At 33.3% G+C, this 17,040-nt stretch overlaps 3 protein-coding genes across 3 annotated transcripts in view; 1 reads left to right on the forward strand and 2 right to left on the reverse strand.

The window, feature by feature from the left end:
• itpk1a (inositol-tetrakisphosphate 1-kinase a) overlaps window positions 1-6,963 on the reverse strand; it is a 36,066-nt gene extending 29,103 nt beyond the window's left edge. The window contains exons 1-3 of the mRNA XM_056445372.1: window positions 6,640-6,963; window positions 6,405-6,501; window positions 297-321 (exon numbers count right to left, since the gene is read on the reverse strand). Coding sequence (XP_056301347.1) covers window positions 297-321; window positions 6,405-6,499 — 120 coding nt within the window. The 5' untranslated portion in view covers window positions 6,500-6,501; window positions 6,640-6,963. The remainder of the gene's footprint in view (window positions 1-296; window positions 322-6,404; window positions 6,502-6,639) is intronic.
• A 2,345-nt stretch (window positions 6,964-9,308) lies between these two features.
• tmem251 (transmembrane protein 251) lies at window positions 9,309-14,147 on the forward strand. The gene is made up of 2 exons (XM_056445364.1): window positions 9,309-9,422; window positions 12,270-14,147. Exon 2 carries the CDS (start codon window positions 12,285-12,287, stop codon window positions 12,711-12,713), a length of 429 nt encoding a protein of 142 aa, XP_056301339.1. The 5' UTR covers window positions 9,309-9,422; window positions 12,270-12,284; the 3' UTR covers window positions 12,714-14,147.
• A 55-nt stretch (window positions 14,148-14,202) lies between these two features.
• si:dkeyp-55f12.3 (uncharacterized protein LOC568418 homolog) lies at window positions 14,203-15,616 on the reverse strand. Its single transcript, XM_056445366.1, has 2 exons — window positions 15,387-15,616; window positions 14,203-14,615 (listed from the first exon to the last, which is right to left on the reverse strand). The coding sequence occupies exons 1-2, from the start codon at window positions 15,580-15,582 to the stop codon at window positions 14,503-14,505; spliced, it is 309 nt and encodes a 102-aa protein (XP_056301341.1). The 5' UTR covers window positions 15,583-15,616; the 3' UTR covers window positions 14,203-14,502.
• Between the last annotated feature and the right edge of the window lie 1,424 nt (window positions 15,617-17,040).

Consider the following 17,040-nt stretch of genomic DNA (forward strand, 5'->3'; position numbering starts at 1 on the left):
AAATGATGAGGCAGTTTTGATTATTGGGTATTCCTTTAAGTAATGCATAATTATAACATAATATGTAGACAACAGCAATAGTACATAATACTCTGAGGGTCATATTTTCTATGTAAGTACCTCCAGGCATAGCTTCATTTTCATTTAATAATGAAAGGCTTGTTTGTAATGTTTGGAGCAGATGCTGACAAGCGTATTGTAATGATATTGTGCCATCGGCCTGACATTATTGGAAAAATGTTTTGTGTCATGCAAAAGCCATAAAAAAGAAAGAAAACTGTCATATGGTATCATACCTGAATCATCTCTATGCCTTGTTTTCTGGAAAAGAAGAAAAACAAACTATGAATATTTAATATTGATTGCATATGATGCACAATAATAGTATTGTTGATACTTTACGAAGGAAAGCAATATGAAAAAATAAAGGGGAGCTGTGTCTCCTAAAACAAACCCTCTTTAAACTTCAGTCTCTCACACAAAAAAGCAAAACAAAGCAGAAACTCAAGATAAACACACTTCTTTTTTAAATAAATGTTAACAGGTTATGTAATGAATAGTGTGATTATTATTGTGCTTATTGTAGGTAAACTAAGTAAACAAAAAAGACACTGAAAAGAACTATAATCAACTGACTGACAAGGTTGTGAATTAATGAATGTATGTGGGAGTTTATCAGTATTGCTGAGTAAATCACTTGTTTTTAAACCCTCTTTGTGAACTATGTGAAAATATCTTTCATCAAAGCCATATATGACAGCCTGTAGCATAACAAATGCTGAACGTGTTCCACAAGCTCAGGTAAAATCCCTCTGCAAACCGGTTATTTGCAGACTAAAGCACGTTTACAAAAAAAAAGAGATCACATTACAGTGACTCTGAAACACCTAGCGTCCTCTCAGAAATGTAATTTAGCCCACGCACAAAACGTCATCCACACAGGTACATTTTTAAGGCATGTTCATGCGCCTCCCTCTGCAAACAGAGCATTTATAGCTTTACATACTCGCGACATTGCAATGTACAGTAGAATCCAATGGCCTACACACCAAACAATTTACTCTTAAATCAGTTAAAGTGGTCATGAAATCAAAAATTTTGTTATACTTGAGATTTTAATATATAAGAGGTCATCACACCGAAGGAATATCCTGTAAGTATCAGACCTGAAATTGTTCTTGTTGCTGAAACTTAAGCTTTATATTGACACCAGGCAAGGAAAACACCAGATCCTGGAATGTGCCTATCTATGATGTCATAAGTGGTTAAAACACTGCTTCCACCCAAGAATGCCTGATACTTTAGCTTTGACCACTGATTTGTGCATGACATATTTGGATCGAGGCACAGAGGAGCAATAAACATGCTATAGAAAATTGCTAAATATTGTGCAGGGCCAGGTTGTGGATAGATAGAGTCACTGAATAAGGCACACATACCCAAAACTGAGAAAGAGATCTATTAGAAATCTGGGTAACACTTTATAATAACTACACAATGTGAATCATCTATTAAGCATTAGCATCTAGGGAATTCATTATCTGTTAAGCATTAACTCTACATTAATAAACGTTAGTAAGCAGTTTAAAACTGCAGCTACAAATGCTCTATTCTTGAGTTATAACCACATTTATAATCTGCTTAATGATTGTACTTTCATGCTTTGCTACTGATTTATTTTTCATTAGTAAATTAAGTATTGCATTATTAACAAACCATTAGTATTTAAGAGTAGTTGGAGGTTTTTAAGATCATTCAGAATGAGTTAGTAAATGATTAATAAACTATTGAAATTAACGTTTATATATCTTATTAATCAGGCATATAGTAATGGTTACTATGTATTAACTCAACTTCATGCAATTTTGTGACCTAATCTAAAGTGAGGACTGTTTATGCTTTATAAATCATTTATAAATGACAATTAAAGGCTTGGTTTCAAATGAACAAAAATATTTGCAATCTTATCTAAAAAAGTAAAATTACTGTAAAGTTTAAACATTGCTGAATAGCAGGAGTGTTTTAATACAACATAAAATTGTATAAAACAACTAAAATATTATAATTTTTAACAATATAATAGGATGCAATGTTTAACATGTACAGTAATTTTATTTTAGATAAGGTTGCAAAGATTTATTTTTTATTTAATACAGTTTCATTTGTGTATCTTCAGATGAATAGAAATGAATAATGTCATTTTTGTTCTCTTTTCCTGTTTAGAATATAACTGAGCCTTTAATTGTCATTTATAAGGGATTTATAAAGCATAAATAGTCCTCACTTTAGATTAGGTCACAAAACTGCATGAATTTGAGTTAATAAAGAATTTATTAACATACAAATTAACTATTAGTATATGTCTGAATAATAAGATATATAAATGTCAATTTGAATAGTTTATTAATCATTTACTAACTCATTCTGAATGATCCTAAAAAACACCAACTATGCTTGAATAGCTGGTTTGTTAATAATGCAATACTTAATTTAGTAATGAAAAATAAATCATTAACAAAGTATGAAAGTACAAGTAATAAGCACATTATAAATGTGGTTATAAGTCAAGAATACAGCATTTGTAGCTTCAGTTATATGCTTCTTATTAACGTTTATTAATGTAGAGTTAATGCTTAACAGATAATGAATTCACTAGATGCTAATGCTTAATAGATGAATCATAGTGTGTAGTTATTATAAAGTGTTACCGAAATCAGTTATTCTGCTATTATCTATGATTTTATTTATTTATAACTACGTTAAATTAAAATTTTAATTAAATTTAAACTTCTATACACACTTTTACATTCATTATAAATTAATATGAGTTGACTATATGAATTTATTCATTTTTGAAGATGAATAGCACAAATGAATAGAATAAGATTAAATTAAAATCAGAATAAGACACTTTAAAACACCAAATCTTATCCAGCACATGTTATACGCAGCGGATCCCCTTCCAGCTGCAACCCATCTCTGGGAAACATCCATACACACTCATTCACACTCATACACTATGGACAACTTAGCCTACCCAATTCATACCCATGAATTGGGTAGGCTAAGCATAGCCTACCGCATGTCTTTGGACTGTGGGGGAAACCGGAGCGCCCGGAGGAAACCCATGTGAGTGCAGGGGAGACCATGCAAACTCCACACAGAAATGCCAACTGACCCAGCCGAGGCTCAAACCACCGACCAGCTGTGAGGCGACAGCACTACCTTCTACGCCACAGCCATTTTGACAAATATTGTAGGCTATAATTTCTGTAATCCACTCCACATTTAAAAGGCCTCACACACACATATACATACATATATATAAATAACTTAAATTATTGTATGATGTCTTACTCGTATCTGTACCATCAAAATCGACTAATATTTTGAGTTTAAAGAGAAAATCTATACGCTTGTCTGTGACTTGCATTAATGTCACTGAAAACTTGAAATTGCAACCTGATCACATTCAACAACAAAATGCTATAAACTTAAAATGGAGTCCTCACTATAAGAATGATTTATTGAAATGTCACTTTTCATGCTAGTTTAATTGATAGTGAAAGCAAACTATTTAAAAGAACTGTGTGTCATGTCAATTTCACCATACAACACCAACACATTTAATTCCTCACTTAAACTGGTTGGGGAGTCGAAAGCCAGTTTGCTATGCAGAACAGTTATCCAATCATACTTCCAATACATCATTGTGGATCATCCATAAAATCTCAAAACCGGAAAAACCTTATAATTAGTTATGGATTTGAAAGTTTTGGAAAGAAAAAAGCATGCAAACATCATAAGAGGACCTTGGATAAAAGAATAAAATAATTATGATGATGCCTTTAAGCAACAGTCACAGTCTTGCTGCTGACTCTAAGGAATGTATGCAGTCTAAAAGAGATATGCAAGCAATGTTACTCCTAAATCTGTGGAATTAAAAACTGTTTAATTATGAGGACAGTGTTATAAGTTATACCTTTTATAAGCACAATTCAGAAGCAGGGACTACCCAGTAGAGAGATTAATTATGCTGACAAAGATTTTCTATGTTTTTATGACTTAAAACATTATTTCATTAATGCAATTACGTTTTACATTTTATAGAGACAACTTGTCTGAATAATGTAAATAATGAAAATTCTGTTATGCAAAGTGAATTTTAATATTCACACCAATAATAATTGCACCAAAACTTATTAAAGGGTAAGTGAATTATAACAGTGCGAACTTTTCTGTAACCGTAGTAGTGCTGTGCGTCATTTGTTTAACCCTTTAAGGTTACGTGCTGACTGGTTGACTGACAGGTGCGTGATGCGTGAGGCCAGCAAACACAACGTATAGCCGTTTAACTTTACTTCAGGACGCATTAATGCCGCTCTGTAGGTCTATTGGTGACATTCATAAATATTCCTAGCAAATCTAATAAATGTTGGAGACATACTCGTTACATAAATGCACTAAATCGCACTTCAGCAGCATTTATTTGAGAATGCACAAGAAGATCTACGCGCTTATAAAGCGGCTTATATTTGAGGGGGCGTGCAAGAAGTTTTGTGCACGAGCAGAAAAAATTGGCGCGCAAGCAAATTGCTCGTAGACTATTACATAAATGCGATCTCTAATACTGCGCTCACGACATTTGTTATTGAAATAACGCCACAGTTAATTGGTAGATCTGTGTAAAAACGGCCTGGAGGAAACACTGGGAAGGCATTATGAATAATGTCTCCTATATCCTAAAGCACTTCTATAAGCTCCACTTTCTGCAGTTCTCTTATTATACAGTAGAATTCAATATAAACTCTATACTTTATACTCCATTATCTTTTTAAAAAATCCTATAGATAGCTACAGATAGCAGAAACTTTTATTTTTGCTAATATTAAATGACAAGGTGTTTTAACATTTGATCCCTATTAAACAAATTGGGCTTATGTTTATTTTGTATGTTTTGTGATTTATTGGTAAGCAATCCAGAAAAAATTGTTTTGATAGTAAAATGCTACTGTCAACAACTCATTACATTCCAGCACTTCAAAATCATTAAAATAGGGTCAAATAACTGCAATACTATAAAATTACAGTGGGCTATATGCAGAGTTAGTGTTTTTCAGCCAATGATAAAAGATAAAGAAAGCTTTGTGACTATTTTCAGTTTCATAAGGTTCCTTTTATAGCATCAACGTTGTAATGTAATTACAATACATTTAGTTAAATAGATTTAAGCATTCGTTTGGTTGTTAAAGTGTAAAAAGAGACGAAAGACCGTTTAAACGCTATCATTAGCAGCAGGCTAGCGCAAAAAATTACATTGAAAATACTGGGGTAAAATTAATTTCCATGTTTTAAAGACAAAGTGCTTTTTGTTTGGTCTGATACCCACTTTATATTGTATGTCAGCCAGGCAGTAAAAATAGCTGTTTTTTTAAATCTGATCTTAAACACAGCGATTTTGTATGGGATGACAATTAACTGGAAGCCCTGGGGCTGGCTGACTGAAATTAAAAGTCTGTGTGCATATACCCCATTATGCCAAATAACTCCAACGTTACTAAACAACTGCCAATGAACTATTCCATTGTTATACATATGTATAGCTGCCTATATGGTGAAACATCAGATCTCAACTACTTAAGTTTGTATCATGTCTCATGGCTAAATGTGTAAATGTATCAAGTATCATGTCTAAATGACATCCAGATAAAAAGGTTTTTAAACATTTACTAGCACGTTTTGTCAAGCAATATGGCAAGCAAAACCTATTACAAGAGAAAAAACACTACATAGTAAGCAAAGAAAAGTTAGTTAAAATTGGAATAGACAGTTTTGCCTCTTAAAAGGATAGTTCAGCCAAAAAATGTTAATTATATCATTTACTCACCCCTCACTTGTTACAAACCTGTTTGAGTTTCTTTCTTGTGTTAAAGACAAAATAAGATATTCTTCTTTTGCTAAAAAGAAAAGCTAAGAACCTGCAACCATTGACTTCCACTGTACGTGTTTTTCCTGCTATGGAAGTCAATTCTTACAGGTTTTCAGACTTCTTCAAAATATCTTCGTAAGAATAAAGAATGAACCACTTTTGAACCACATAGAGATGAGTAAATAGTGGGTACATTTTAATATTGGGGAGAAAGTTATGTAAATTAACCATGTTTTTAAAAATGTTATTGTACTTGAACTATGGTAATATCACACACCATACTATAGTAATCTGTAATAATGGATTAATGGTAATTTATGCACTTACAAACATGATTACTACACTTGTATTACAATAACACCACAGTTAACATTCGTAAGAAGTTTATTAATTACGTAATTAATAGCTAAAATTGAAAACATCCTGGCAACAACTGGAAAACATATCAATCTAATCATGAGCGTTTTTTACACACCTGCACAAATCCACGAAGGTTTGGAAATTGAGTTTTTTAATCTTCTTCTCACTGAGCCAGTATCCAACTCGCTTTCCTTTCACGAACGTCTGCATCTCTAGAGAAAGAGATACAGATAGAGAGTTAATAAAGCAGTTTGGTTATTAAGTATTGTAAAGTACATGAAACGTAAGAATAAGTTGGTGGTTATGTCAAAAAAATACTGACGACTTCATGACAGCGAGTTTGAATTTACCTGACAGAATGAATGTACCGAATGAATGTGAAGTTCCGAGTCTCTCCTTTACGTCTCGTAAAGTCCAAGTTACAGGTTTAGACTGTCATCAATAGTCCATCCAGTATTGCTTGTGTCCTCCAGAAAGTGTGTCTCTCTGTCTAAATAGTTGTTCAATTTTATGACAACTTCGTCACATTATTTATATGACAGCAACACGTATCGACATAACAAACACATCATGACAGAAGACAGTATGAAACCTGCGCGGGTGCCCCTTGCCTAACTCAGATGTCAACGCTTATATGTTCAAATGGTCTGTCCATTACTCGACCATGTTGTCGATTAACAATGTAATGTTGATTGGCCACTTGGACAGCAACGAAACTTATTTGCCAAGACACACCCTTTAGAGGCGTGATGTTAGCTGCGTGATGTTAGCTAGAGGCAACGTCCATTCATTAATTCATTCATTCTATTGTGTCATACCAAAGTTTAAATGTTTCACAGGAACTATGTAAATGAAAAGTATGTGCAGACTTGTGGTTGAACGCAATTGGTTTTTGTTATAAACAACTTATTTTATTTTATTAATAAAGCCACAGGCACATGGAGATGAAATATAGTGGGGGAGTGGGAATTGTTGCAACATGGGGCAAACTAATTCCTCCATTCAGGAATGAGCTAGAGTGATAATATTCATACTATATATTCTTAATTACACCCTCCTTCAATCTGAGAGAAATCATTCATATAAATTACTTTAAAAACTCATTTTTAGGTTTTTTTAAATGTTCAGAAAATTTCTCATACTGTCTAATCTGTTTTCATGAAACATTTTTCATTCATATAATTTAAATCACTGTTTTCTTAGCTTTAAATAGGTATAGCTATCAAGCGTTAAAACTATTGTATCTCCTTAGGCAGTTTAATCAGGGTTAAAAGAGTTGGGACAGTTGCACAGCATGTTTTATTAAAATTCATTCAAAAGTGCCATATAACAATGTACAATGTTAATTTTCTCACAGTTTTAAAGTAATTTAATTTGAAAAAATGAATTCTTTGTTTAATTAATTGCAAAGTTCAAAGAAGTAGTTTAGTAAAGGTTCAGTCTAGATTTTCAGTAAAAAAACAACATTTTGTTTAGTTTTTTAGGCCTGATAATTGGTTGTTGCTTGTTCTTTTTATAGTCTGTAATTGTATGGCCAATTTAACACAGTTAACAATTGAACCAATTTACATTTAGTCTGTTCACCAACAAATAAAAATAAAATCCAACCTGATGTTTTAGAATTTTTGCTATTATTACATTTTAATGAATGTTGTATCCGGCCCCATTGCTTGGGGTCAGTTGCAATGTTTGACTTTGTCTGTTCAAGTTTAAATTCTGCATATATTGTTATAGGTACACATATTATAGCAATGTGGGTGTGTGTCCAATAGATGTGGGTTTATTATATTAAAAACTTGGATTTCCACAAAAACTGTCTCTAAGAAACTGAAGGAGATGCAAAACGTGTTGCACTATGCCACTCTCCCCTAGTTGCTAGGGGATCTCACAAATGTAATAACAAAATGCTAAGAAAATGAGATGCATGAAAATGTGGATTTGCTTGAATGGGTTTGTATGTATCAAGCTATATGACACCAGCAAGAAACATTGTTTTAAGCTATTTGTGATGTTTAAAGAGGACATTATGTTTTTGTCAGGCTTTTCCATGCAAACCGACTAATTCTCTTACTGACAAAATGATTGCTGCCTTTCAGCAAACCTTTCTTATCTTTTACTGTTTCTAAAAATAATGAGAATTTTTAAAAATTCGTTAAATATCATATTTATTAGCATACTATTTATTTATATTCAGAATATAACTAAATATTCCAAAAATAACTAAAAAAAGAAAAATGAAAAGAACAAAGTACCACCGCCATATGTTGATTTAGGGCCTCAAAGCTATTTTATTCTCTATTAGGTCTGGGCCGATAAACGATATTATATCGAATCGCAATAAAATGAATATCAATAACAATGATAAACTATAGATTTTTTTTTACTCTATATTGAAATAAGAGCCAATCACACAGCTGAAATGTGCAACAATGGGAATCTACAAGTGTGTTGATATTAGCAAAAGCGAACACCAAAAATTTATCGGCCGAAAATGTTTTGCCGTTTAATGGACACTCTAATTTTTGTGGCTTTGTTGGGCTTACTCTTTTAAATTTGGAAGCATTAACAACTTATATCGAAATATACATCGTTATCGTTAAATATGGAGAACATTTATTCGAAAATGCGTTTTTGCCATATCTCCAGTCCTATTCTCTATACGCTATAGACTGGTTGTAGGCTACTTTATAATTGTTTTGATGTACCACAGATACTCAAATCATAAGCTGTGTTGTAAGTCTATTTTATATAGGCTAAAACCAATCAGGATAAGCCGTCATCCATAATATAGCAGTGTTATTTTTTAACATAACACAAATACAAGTGTTAGCTAAGTTAAAATTGTTTTAGTAAACGTTTAAAATCGTTGCCCAAGGCAGTGTAATACTACACTACTGTGGTGGAGTGTTTACTGCAGTGTAGTTTGTACCACAGACATGCTCACGGGGGCGGTAGAGTCCTTTCCTAGGTTAATCATAAAGTCCTCGAAGATTGATGGGAACTTCCCGGATGTAGCCATTCCAGGAAGTGAGTCCTATGACAACAACCCTGTGACAAACCTACGCTGTGTGCTTTGGCTTGAGGAACACTTTTTATTGGAAACCGCGAAAAATGGATTGATCGTGTGATTACGGTAAGTAACAATGAGTTAAAATCATGTGCTTATCGATACGACGGAGGCGTGTCGCTGTTTAATGACACACCAGTGCTGGTCAACAGCTTTGAGAAATCTCCAGATGGTGTGTGTGTTTGCAAGGTTATTGAGCTGGAAACACTTCCTCTTTGGAATATATTTTTTCCAAATGTTTCCTGCTAGTTAGTTTTAATTAGTCTAGGAACTTGTTGTTTCGTACAACTTTTAAGAAAGCTGTTTTTAAATGTGCAAATAACTGTTCACTATTAGAGTTTCTGTTTACTTGTCGTTTAGTGAAAACTGTTCTCATTTTAAAGTCCTGAAACCATTGATTACATGACTTCACAACCATGTTTGGCTTCTTTTTCATATAGGGGTAAAGTTGTTTTTATTTTTGCACATTTAGACTTTCTCCTTAATATTATACTTTCAGAAAAATATTCTTTGCAAATTCTAAACAGGGAAATTATATTAGCAGCCAAGATGATCAAAGTACAACATTGTTCACAGGATTTTTGAACTTAAACTCTGAAAACTGAACTGATGCTGTTTCCATTTCACTATAATCTTCTATGTGAAGCTGCTTTTACACAATCTATATTGTAACAGGGTTTCCGCGGGGTCTTAAGAAGTCTAAACTTTAAAAATCGAAATTTTAGACCTTAAAAGTCTCAAATTCGCTGTTCTAGGTCTTAAATATTTTTGCACAGGTCTTATTTTTTCTATGTCCATGTAACGCTACAACTAATGCTCATTTAAATTCTTTTTTGTTGTTGTTGCCTGGTTTTCGTGGTGTTGTAGTTCTTTATTTCACTAGTCCATATGTAATTTGTGGTATTACAACTACAAATGAGACCACCATGCAATAGCCAATCAGCTTTCTATTATTGAAGAGATTTTGTCTGAAACTGTACAGACTGCTATGACTGTACAGACACCTTTATGATCCATCCATGCGTGACTATAGGGAGAAGCAGATGACCAATAATTCTTGGCTAGAAATTGCAACGGTAAGGAGGAAAGTTTTTGTTAAAGTTTGAAAAAGCCTGCGGGATAAGTTTGTTAAAACAAAAAAGAGGCCATGCAAAAGTGGAGACCCAGGTGATTTTAATATTACAGAATATGTTTTTTCACCATTTATAGGTTTTACACTGATGTATATATGACACTTTTGAATTTAGAACAATTTAATAGTTACAAACTAAAATTAAGTAACAAATTATTTCTTTGATAACTGGAAAGGAATATATGAACCTCATATAAATCGGTTTACAATATACTAATGCCCAATTTCTAGGCTTTATTGATGATAATGGTCAGGAATATCAGACCATTATTGCCTTTTTAGCTTATAAGTAGAGGACAGAAACTAGCCAGACAGTAATGCGTGGGCAAATTAAAAAAAAAAAAAAAAAATCTGTATTTTTACTAAGTGTGCTTGTTTTTGCTTATAATTCTTGCCATAATAAAAAATATAATTGTAAAACAACCCATGTTCTGTTGCCATTAATATTTAACTTTAATAGGTAGAACTGTCCGAGATATGAACAAAAGCTAGTGATCAAAAATCTTGAATGGTTATAAAAATCTTTATAATCGTTATAATAAATTATAAAAATAATTTAAAACAATTAGTTTAAAAATCTTCAATGATATTAATGATATGACCTAGTTCCGGAAACTATTTCTTACTGCTTAGCTACTTTACTACTTACTAAATACTACTTCTCTGTTTATCCGTCTGACTTTACAGTGGGTTTCTTTTGACCACTATAAATCAGCCTTAAGATGTTTGTTTGTTTTTTCTGTAGTTCAATGGTGCATTTAACCTGTCTTTAGTACTGTTCAATTTAAATTTATTTTACCACTAATTTTGTGAGTTTTGCATTTTCTGTTTATGCGTGTTTTTGATATTGTGATATAGGTCTTATATTTAATACTTAATGGTCTTAAAAAGTCTTAAATTTGACATTATGATATCTGCAGAAACCCTGTGTAAAAGCGCTATACAAATAAAGATAAATCGAGTTGAATTTTTGCAGCCGATACCGAGTACAGATTCCTTGTCATGGTGATCAGCCAATACAGAGTACTGATTCTAATGCTTCAAGCTTTATAATGCATTAAGCACATTTTCTCTTCAAGTATGGACCTTAAGTGGAGATCTCACCTTACCTAAGAGAATAAACTAAATAATTCATTCATTCAGTCATTTTACTTTGGCTTATTCCCTTATTTGTCAGGGGTCGCCACAGCGAAATGAACCACCACAAAAATTGGTAAGACAAATTACAAACAATGCAATTTGGAAACACTGTAAAAGAAGAATTCAACATCTCAATCATGAAAAAGTTTGGAGCGCGTATTTAATGCAGAACAATTTACAATGCAGATCTAGAAAATCGAATACATCTTTACAATAAACTGTAAACAGAGGTCGCACCGCGTTTGTATGTTTTAGCTGCTGTTAAAGGATCGCATCATGCACCTCCTGTTGTGGCTGCTGTATGCTATGCATAATATATATATATATATATATATATATATATATGCATCTACCTCTGCTTGTAAACTCCTAAACAAACCCATGCGATCGGTTCATGAGATTGACCAAATTGGCGAGCGCCGATCGAGTCATGATATGTGATTATCGGCCGATACCAATCTTCTGCCGATCGATCGGAGCATCCCTAGTGCTAATGTTGTTATGCTATTTCTGACCGAATATTCAAAGTAGCGTGTGTTAAACATTATAGGAACCGTGTCACAAGTTGTCACTGAACGAATGTGTGAATATAAAACCAACTTTACCTCAGTTCTTTTCATGCACTGTCCTTGTTTTTCCAGGGAAGAGCATGGAGAATGATGAATTTCCGTCAGCGGATGGGGTGGATTGGAGTCGGACTGTACTTGCTGGCCAGTGTTGCTGCAGTGTATTACATATTTGAGATCAGCCAAACATACAACCGACTTGTGTTGGCACAAGTGGAAAAAACATCTGGAGCACAGGCAAAATGGTCAGGAGACGCTTCATCCTCTTCCCCTTCTACGACCTCATGGATAGTGACTCTGAAAACAAGACTTCTCCTCCTGCCCTTCTGGGTTTGGGCCACCATTTTCCTCCTCCCCTACCTGCAGGTGTTTCTCTTTCTTTACTCCTGCACGAGAGCGGATCCCAAGACTGTAGGATACTGTATTCTGCCAATCTGCCTTGCTGTTCTCTGCAACCGTCACCAAACATTCACCAAGGCCTCCAATCAGATCAGCAGACTGCAGCTGATTGACACCTGAAGATGTGGGATCAGATCTTGGTGCCATACAGTTTGGTGACTTTGAGTTTGAACGATACAAAAGTGCATTCAATAATAATTTTTTATTATTTTCCAGTCCTGACTTCTTCTTTTTCTTTCTTTTTTTGGTTATAGGAGTTAAATGAGGACTATATTTAGGACTTTTCTGTGTTTTTCTTTACAAATGAATTGTTTGCAGTCCCACACCAGTTTTTATTGTGTAATTTTAGCAAAATAGTGATGTTTCATACTGCGTCCTTTCAAGCCAAATGATGTAAGTGGTCTGCATTTTCATTAAGTAGATTTATTAAAGAGGATGCACAAGTGTTTTCCATGTAAGCACAGTGTAAGGTACTTTTTAGACGTTTAATTTACATTGAAATAAAAGAGCTTTTATAATTTAATTTAAATTTGATCAAGAAAGTCCAAGTCGCCTAAATGGAGTCTGTTAAGCCATGGTCCAAGCTTTGGAGAACATTGTTGGGCCTGCATGCAGAACTCTGATGCTAAACTACTTGAATAACACTTGTAATTGTGAGTGGATTGACTAGAAATCAATATGAATAAAGCTTTGTCAGTGTATACAAGTATAGATGTTTCCATAGCATGAGGCCAATGGATTTGTAGTGTCACTTTAATGCTTCAGTTGTTTGTTTCAACTCCAGCAGACTATTTGTTAGTGGAAACTATGAAAACTGCTAACTAGTTCCACTAACAGGATGTTTTTATTTCTTTAAACCAGTGTCTGATTTGTATTGATTATAAAATGCACTCAAGGAAGGATGTAATAAGTGTAAAATGTAATAAGGAAACATTTGTATTAAGAACAACCAATCTGTGATGAATGCGTTTGAATAACAGTATTTATGTACGATCAAATATGATTCCTGTCAGCTCTTGAAAGTATTTTTCTGCAAATCTGTTCGACAAATACATAATTAGTATCATCATAGCCATGATCGAGTGTCCTCTAAGAAAAGACATCAGTGTGTTTTGCAAAGCAAGTTGTTCACATTCATTGTCTGTTCGTAATAGTTGTGCACTCAATCTCATGTCTTATTGTGGAGGGATATCCGTATAATTTTATAGCGTGGATTATCTTATCTAGTAGCAGAAATGCAAAGGGTTCTTTAAAGTTGTTGGGTGTGGTAGATCACAATGAGATTCGAGTTTCATATAAGCCTGTGCCACAGATGCAAGTGTTTTGGTTTTCAAAGCGACTTTGTGGATATATTGGGTCATATTTGGGTGATTCATTAATTTGTTAAAATGTTGAAAAATCCTTTTTTTTCCTCAAAGGGCTTGACTGTGATTTATTTTTTTTTTATGATAATGTTTAATGGGTATTTGTTGATAACTTTCCATTGCAATCTCAATACACTGTGGTTTGAAACAACTCTGGATTCTGACAAAATCAATAAAGAAATGTAATGTGCCGAGTGTATTCTTTTGAAACTGTTACACTGATTTCTCAATCAGAAAAGCAGACATTTAATTGGACGGTTTGATTCCAGTTTATTGCACAATGGTTTTATTACCTGTGTGCTGAAGAACTGATAACTGCGGTCAATTTTTTACTTTTTACAACAGGACAAAAAAAATGTAACAATGAAATTATTTCCCTTTTAGAGGGAGCCAAAGTTGTGAAAAATAACACAGAATGGAAACAGAACAAGGCAAAATCCCAACACTGTCTTGAAGTCACCAGCGGATAAAAGTAGATTTTTTAAGGAGGAGGGCAACATCAACTCTTGATGCAATGAAGGCCTGTATAATGTGAGTTCTGCTTATCATGAGCGTAACGTTTTTATCTTCTTGTTTGGAGGTTCTGAGCCTGACTTTTTGGCGGTGGTGGTTTCTGTGGCACTACCATCATCATCATCGCTGTCCTCTTCCTCATCATCTTTAACATGAGATTAGGAAAAAATACAAATTACAATAAAACATATCACTTTAAAAGTATTTTTCTGTTTACTTTTTAACTACTAAAATCGAGATCATGTGGCTATGCTATGATTTTCTGCTTAAGCCCTTACAAACAAGACTGAAAATAGCATATTCCTGAGTAATATCTACACTGTAAAACCCCAAAAGTTAAGGTAACTCAAACCATTTAAGTTAAAAAACTATTCCTAATGAGTACTGTGAACGTAATCCACTTAAGTAAACAAAGCAATTTGAGCACAGTAAAACCCAATAAATGAAGAGAACTCAAACCAACTGAGTACTGTAAAAGCCAATAAGTTAAAGCAACCCAAATCGTTTGAGGAAACCGATTGCTATAAATCATTTGAGTTAAGAAACGAATCCATACGAGTACTGCAAACTTACTCCATTTAAGTTAAAAGTAATGAGGTATTTAATTTACTCATTGCCTTCAACAGTTCAAAACTCTTTTCAAATAAGTAGAATTAACTTTCAGTCAATTTTGAGTTAACTACACTGATTTTTTTGATAAAGTTGACTGTTGGGTTTTACAGTGTATATACTTTCTAAAAATGTAAGTTATATAAATATGTCAGCACTTAAGATTTATTTTCAGCAAACGACAGATGACATAAAAGCTCGCTGTCACATTTAATGACAGGTATGTTTGTGAACACTTTTAGCCAATTTATTAGTTATGGCTGTTTGATTTTTACGTAATTTAGTTGGTTTTCCTTCAGCTGCTTACCATTGACATCCTCTCTGCCATTTCCCGTTGAGCCTTTTTCTTGTTCAACGAGTGCCGTTAAGGCTTCTGAAATGTCGCCATTTATTTTCTTAATGCCACTTATTATTGATTTCAAATTGCCATCCACTTGTACTGTAAATGGGTTTGTATGTCCATCTCTGTATTTCAGCTCTCCCTTCAGCTCGCACGCTGCCATGTTGAATGAACACACTGTAACCAGGTTGCCAGATTTCACAAGAAAAACACGCAGCTTGAAAATAACTGTCATGGTTAATGTGCTGGTTCGACCATTTTTAAAATTAAAAACCCATGAAATCACAAATCATCACCACAACGTAAGTCATCCTGTAAATGTAGTAAATTGTGGCTATTTTAAACTAATTTGTTCTTCGTTTTATTTACTTGCAAAAAGGGAAGCAATGATTATATTGGCACACGATTTACTAAAAACAATGGAAAAAATGTGTACATGTTGATGTAAGCATGTTAATCAGTTGTGGAGTTAAATAAGTTAATCCTTGGCCACAATTCAAATTTAACTGCAGTAACTGTTTATAATTGATTACAAATCTAATAGTTTGATTACATAGATAAAACAATAACACATTTCCTAGTGATGGGTTGGGGCTGGAAAGGCATCTGTTGTGTAAAACGTGCTAGATAAGTTGTCGGTTCATTCCACTATGACGACCCTGGATTAATAAAGGGACTAAGCCGAAAAGAAAATGAATGAATGAATGAATGAAACAATAACACAATTGTATCAAATAGAACACAAATTACGATGGGCTAAATACTGAAGATTTTTGCAAAATTATAATCTTTCCTTATGTAAAAAAATGTGCATCTAAATAAATGCAAAGACCTTTCTTGTAGATGCTTAAGATACATTAAAAAAAAACTAAATCTTTTTCAGATTTTAAGCCTACAAAAGAGGCACCCGTAAACCCGGAAACGTGACTCCAAAAAATTCATAACTTTGCTCTTATAAATAGTAAAATTTGTAACTTCTATATCAGAAATTCAAGATAGTAGTTGTTTCCCGAAAGCAATTTAGAAATGGAAACAACATTTATTTTTACCTTTTATAGATGATATTTGGTTAACAAGTAATAATTTTTACTCCCAAATAAGTTAAAAGAAAACATTTCAAAATATTACACAGGTACTATCCCTGAAACGTGTTTATTAATAAATTTAAAAAAGACATTTTACCACTGAGCCTGAAAGTCTACGTCTATTTTGTACTTGTAAATTTTCTGATAATTTTTGGAAACAGGTTTCAGGGTTGATTTTTGATTCATTTTACAAAATAATTAACTTCGATGAATGCATAATTCTAAAACTGAAGAAAAAAAAAACTGTAAAACTGGTTATGACACACTCGATAATGCTTTATAGTTGATCATTTTTCTTGCAAAGTTTCACATACACAAGGCAAAAGTAGTGTCTATTACTCCCTCCTTTAATTTTTACTGTAAAGATTTTAAAATATTTTATAATTCTTTGACCTCAATTACAAGAAACGAGAAGGCTATAAAACATCTCTCATTCATTTATTCATTTTTTTTTTCGGCTTAGTCCCTTTATTAATCTGGGGTCACCACAGCGGAATGAACCGCCAACTTATCCAGCACATGTTTTACGCAGCGGA

The sequence above is a fragment of the Danio aesculapii genome, chromosome 20, assembly GCF_903798145.1.
Source record: "Danio aesculapii chromosome 20, fDanAes4.1, whole genome shotgun sequence".
Lineage (NCBI taxonomy): Eukaryota > Metazoa > Chordata > Actinopteri > Cypriniformes > Danionidae > Danio > Danio aesculapii.

Excerpts from the sequence above, each read along its gene's own strand:
- tmem251 (XM_056445364.1), top strand. The coding sequence starts at position 12,285 with ATGATGAATTTCCGTCAGCGGATGGGGTGGATTGGAGTCGGACTGTAC.
- si:dkeyp-55f12.3 (XM_056445366.1), bottom strand. The coding sequence starts at position 15,582 with ATGGCAGCGTGCGAGCTGAAGGGAGAGCTGAAATACAGAGATGGACAT. Across the intron at positions 14,616-15,386 it reads TGGCAGAGAGGATGTCAATG|ATGATGAGGAAGAGGACAGC; the intron begins GTAAGCAGCTGA and ends CTCATGTTAAAG.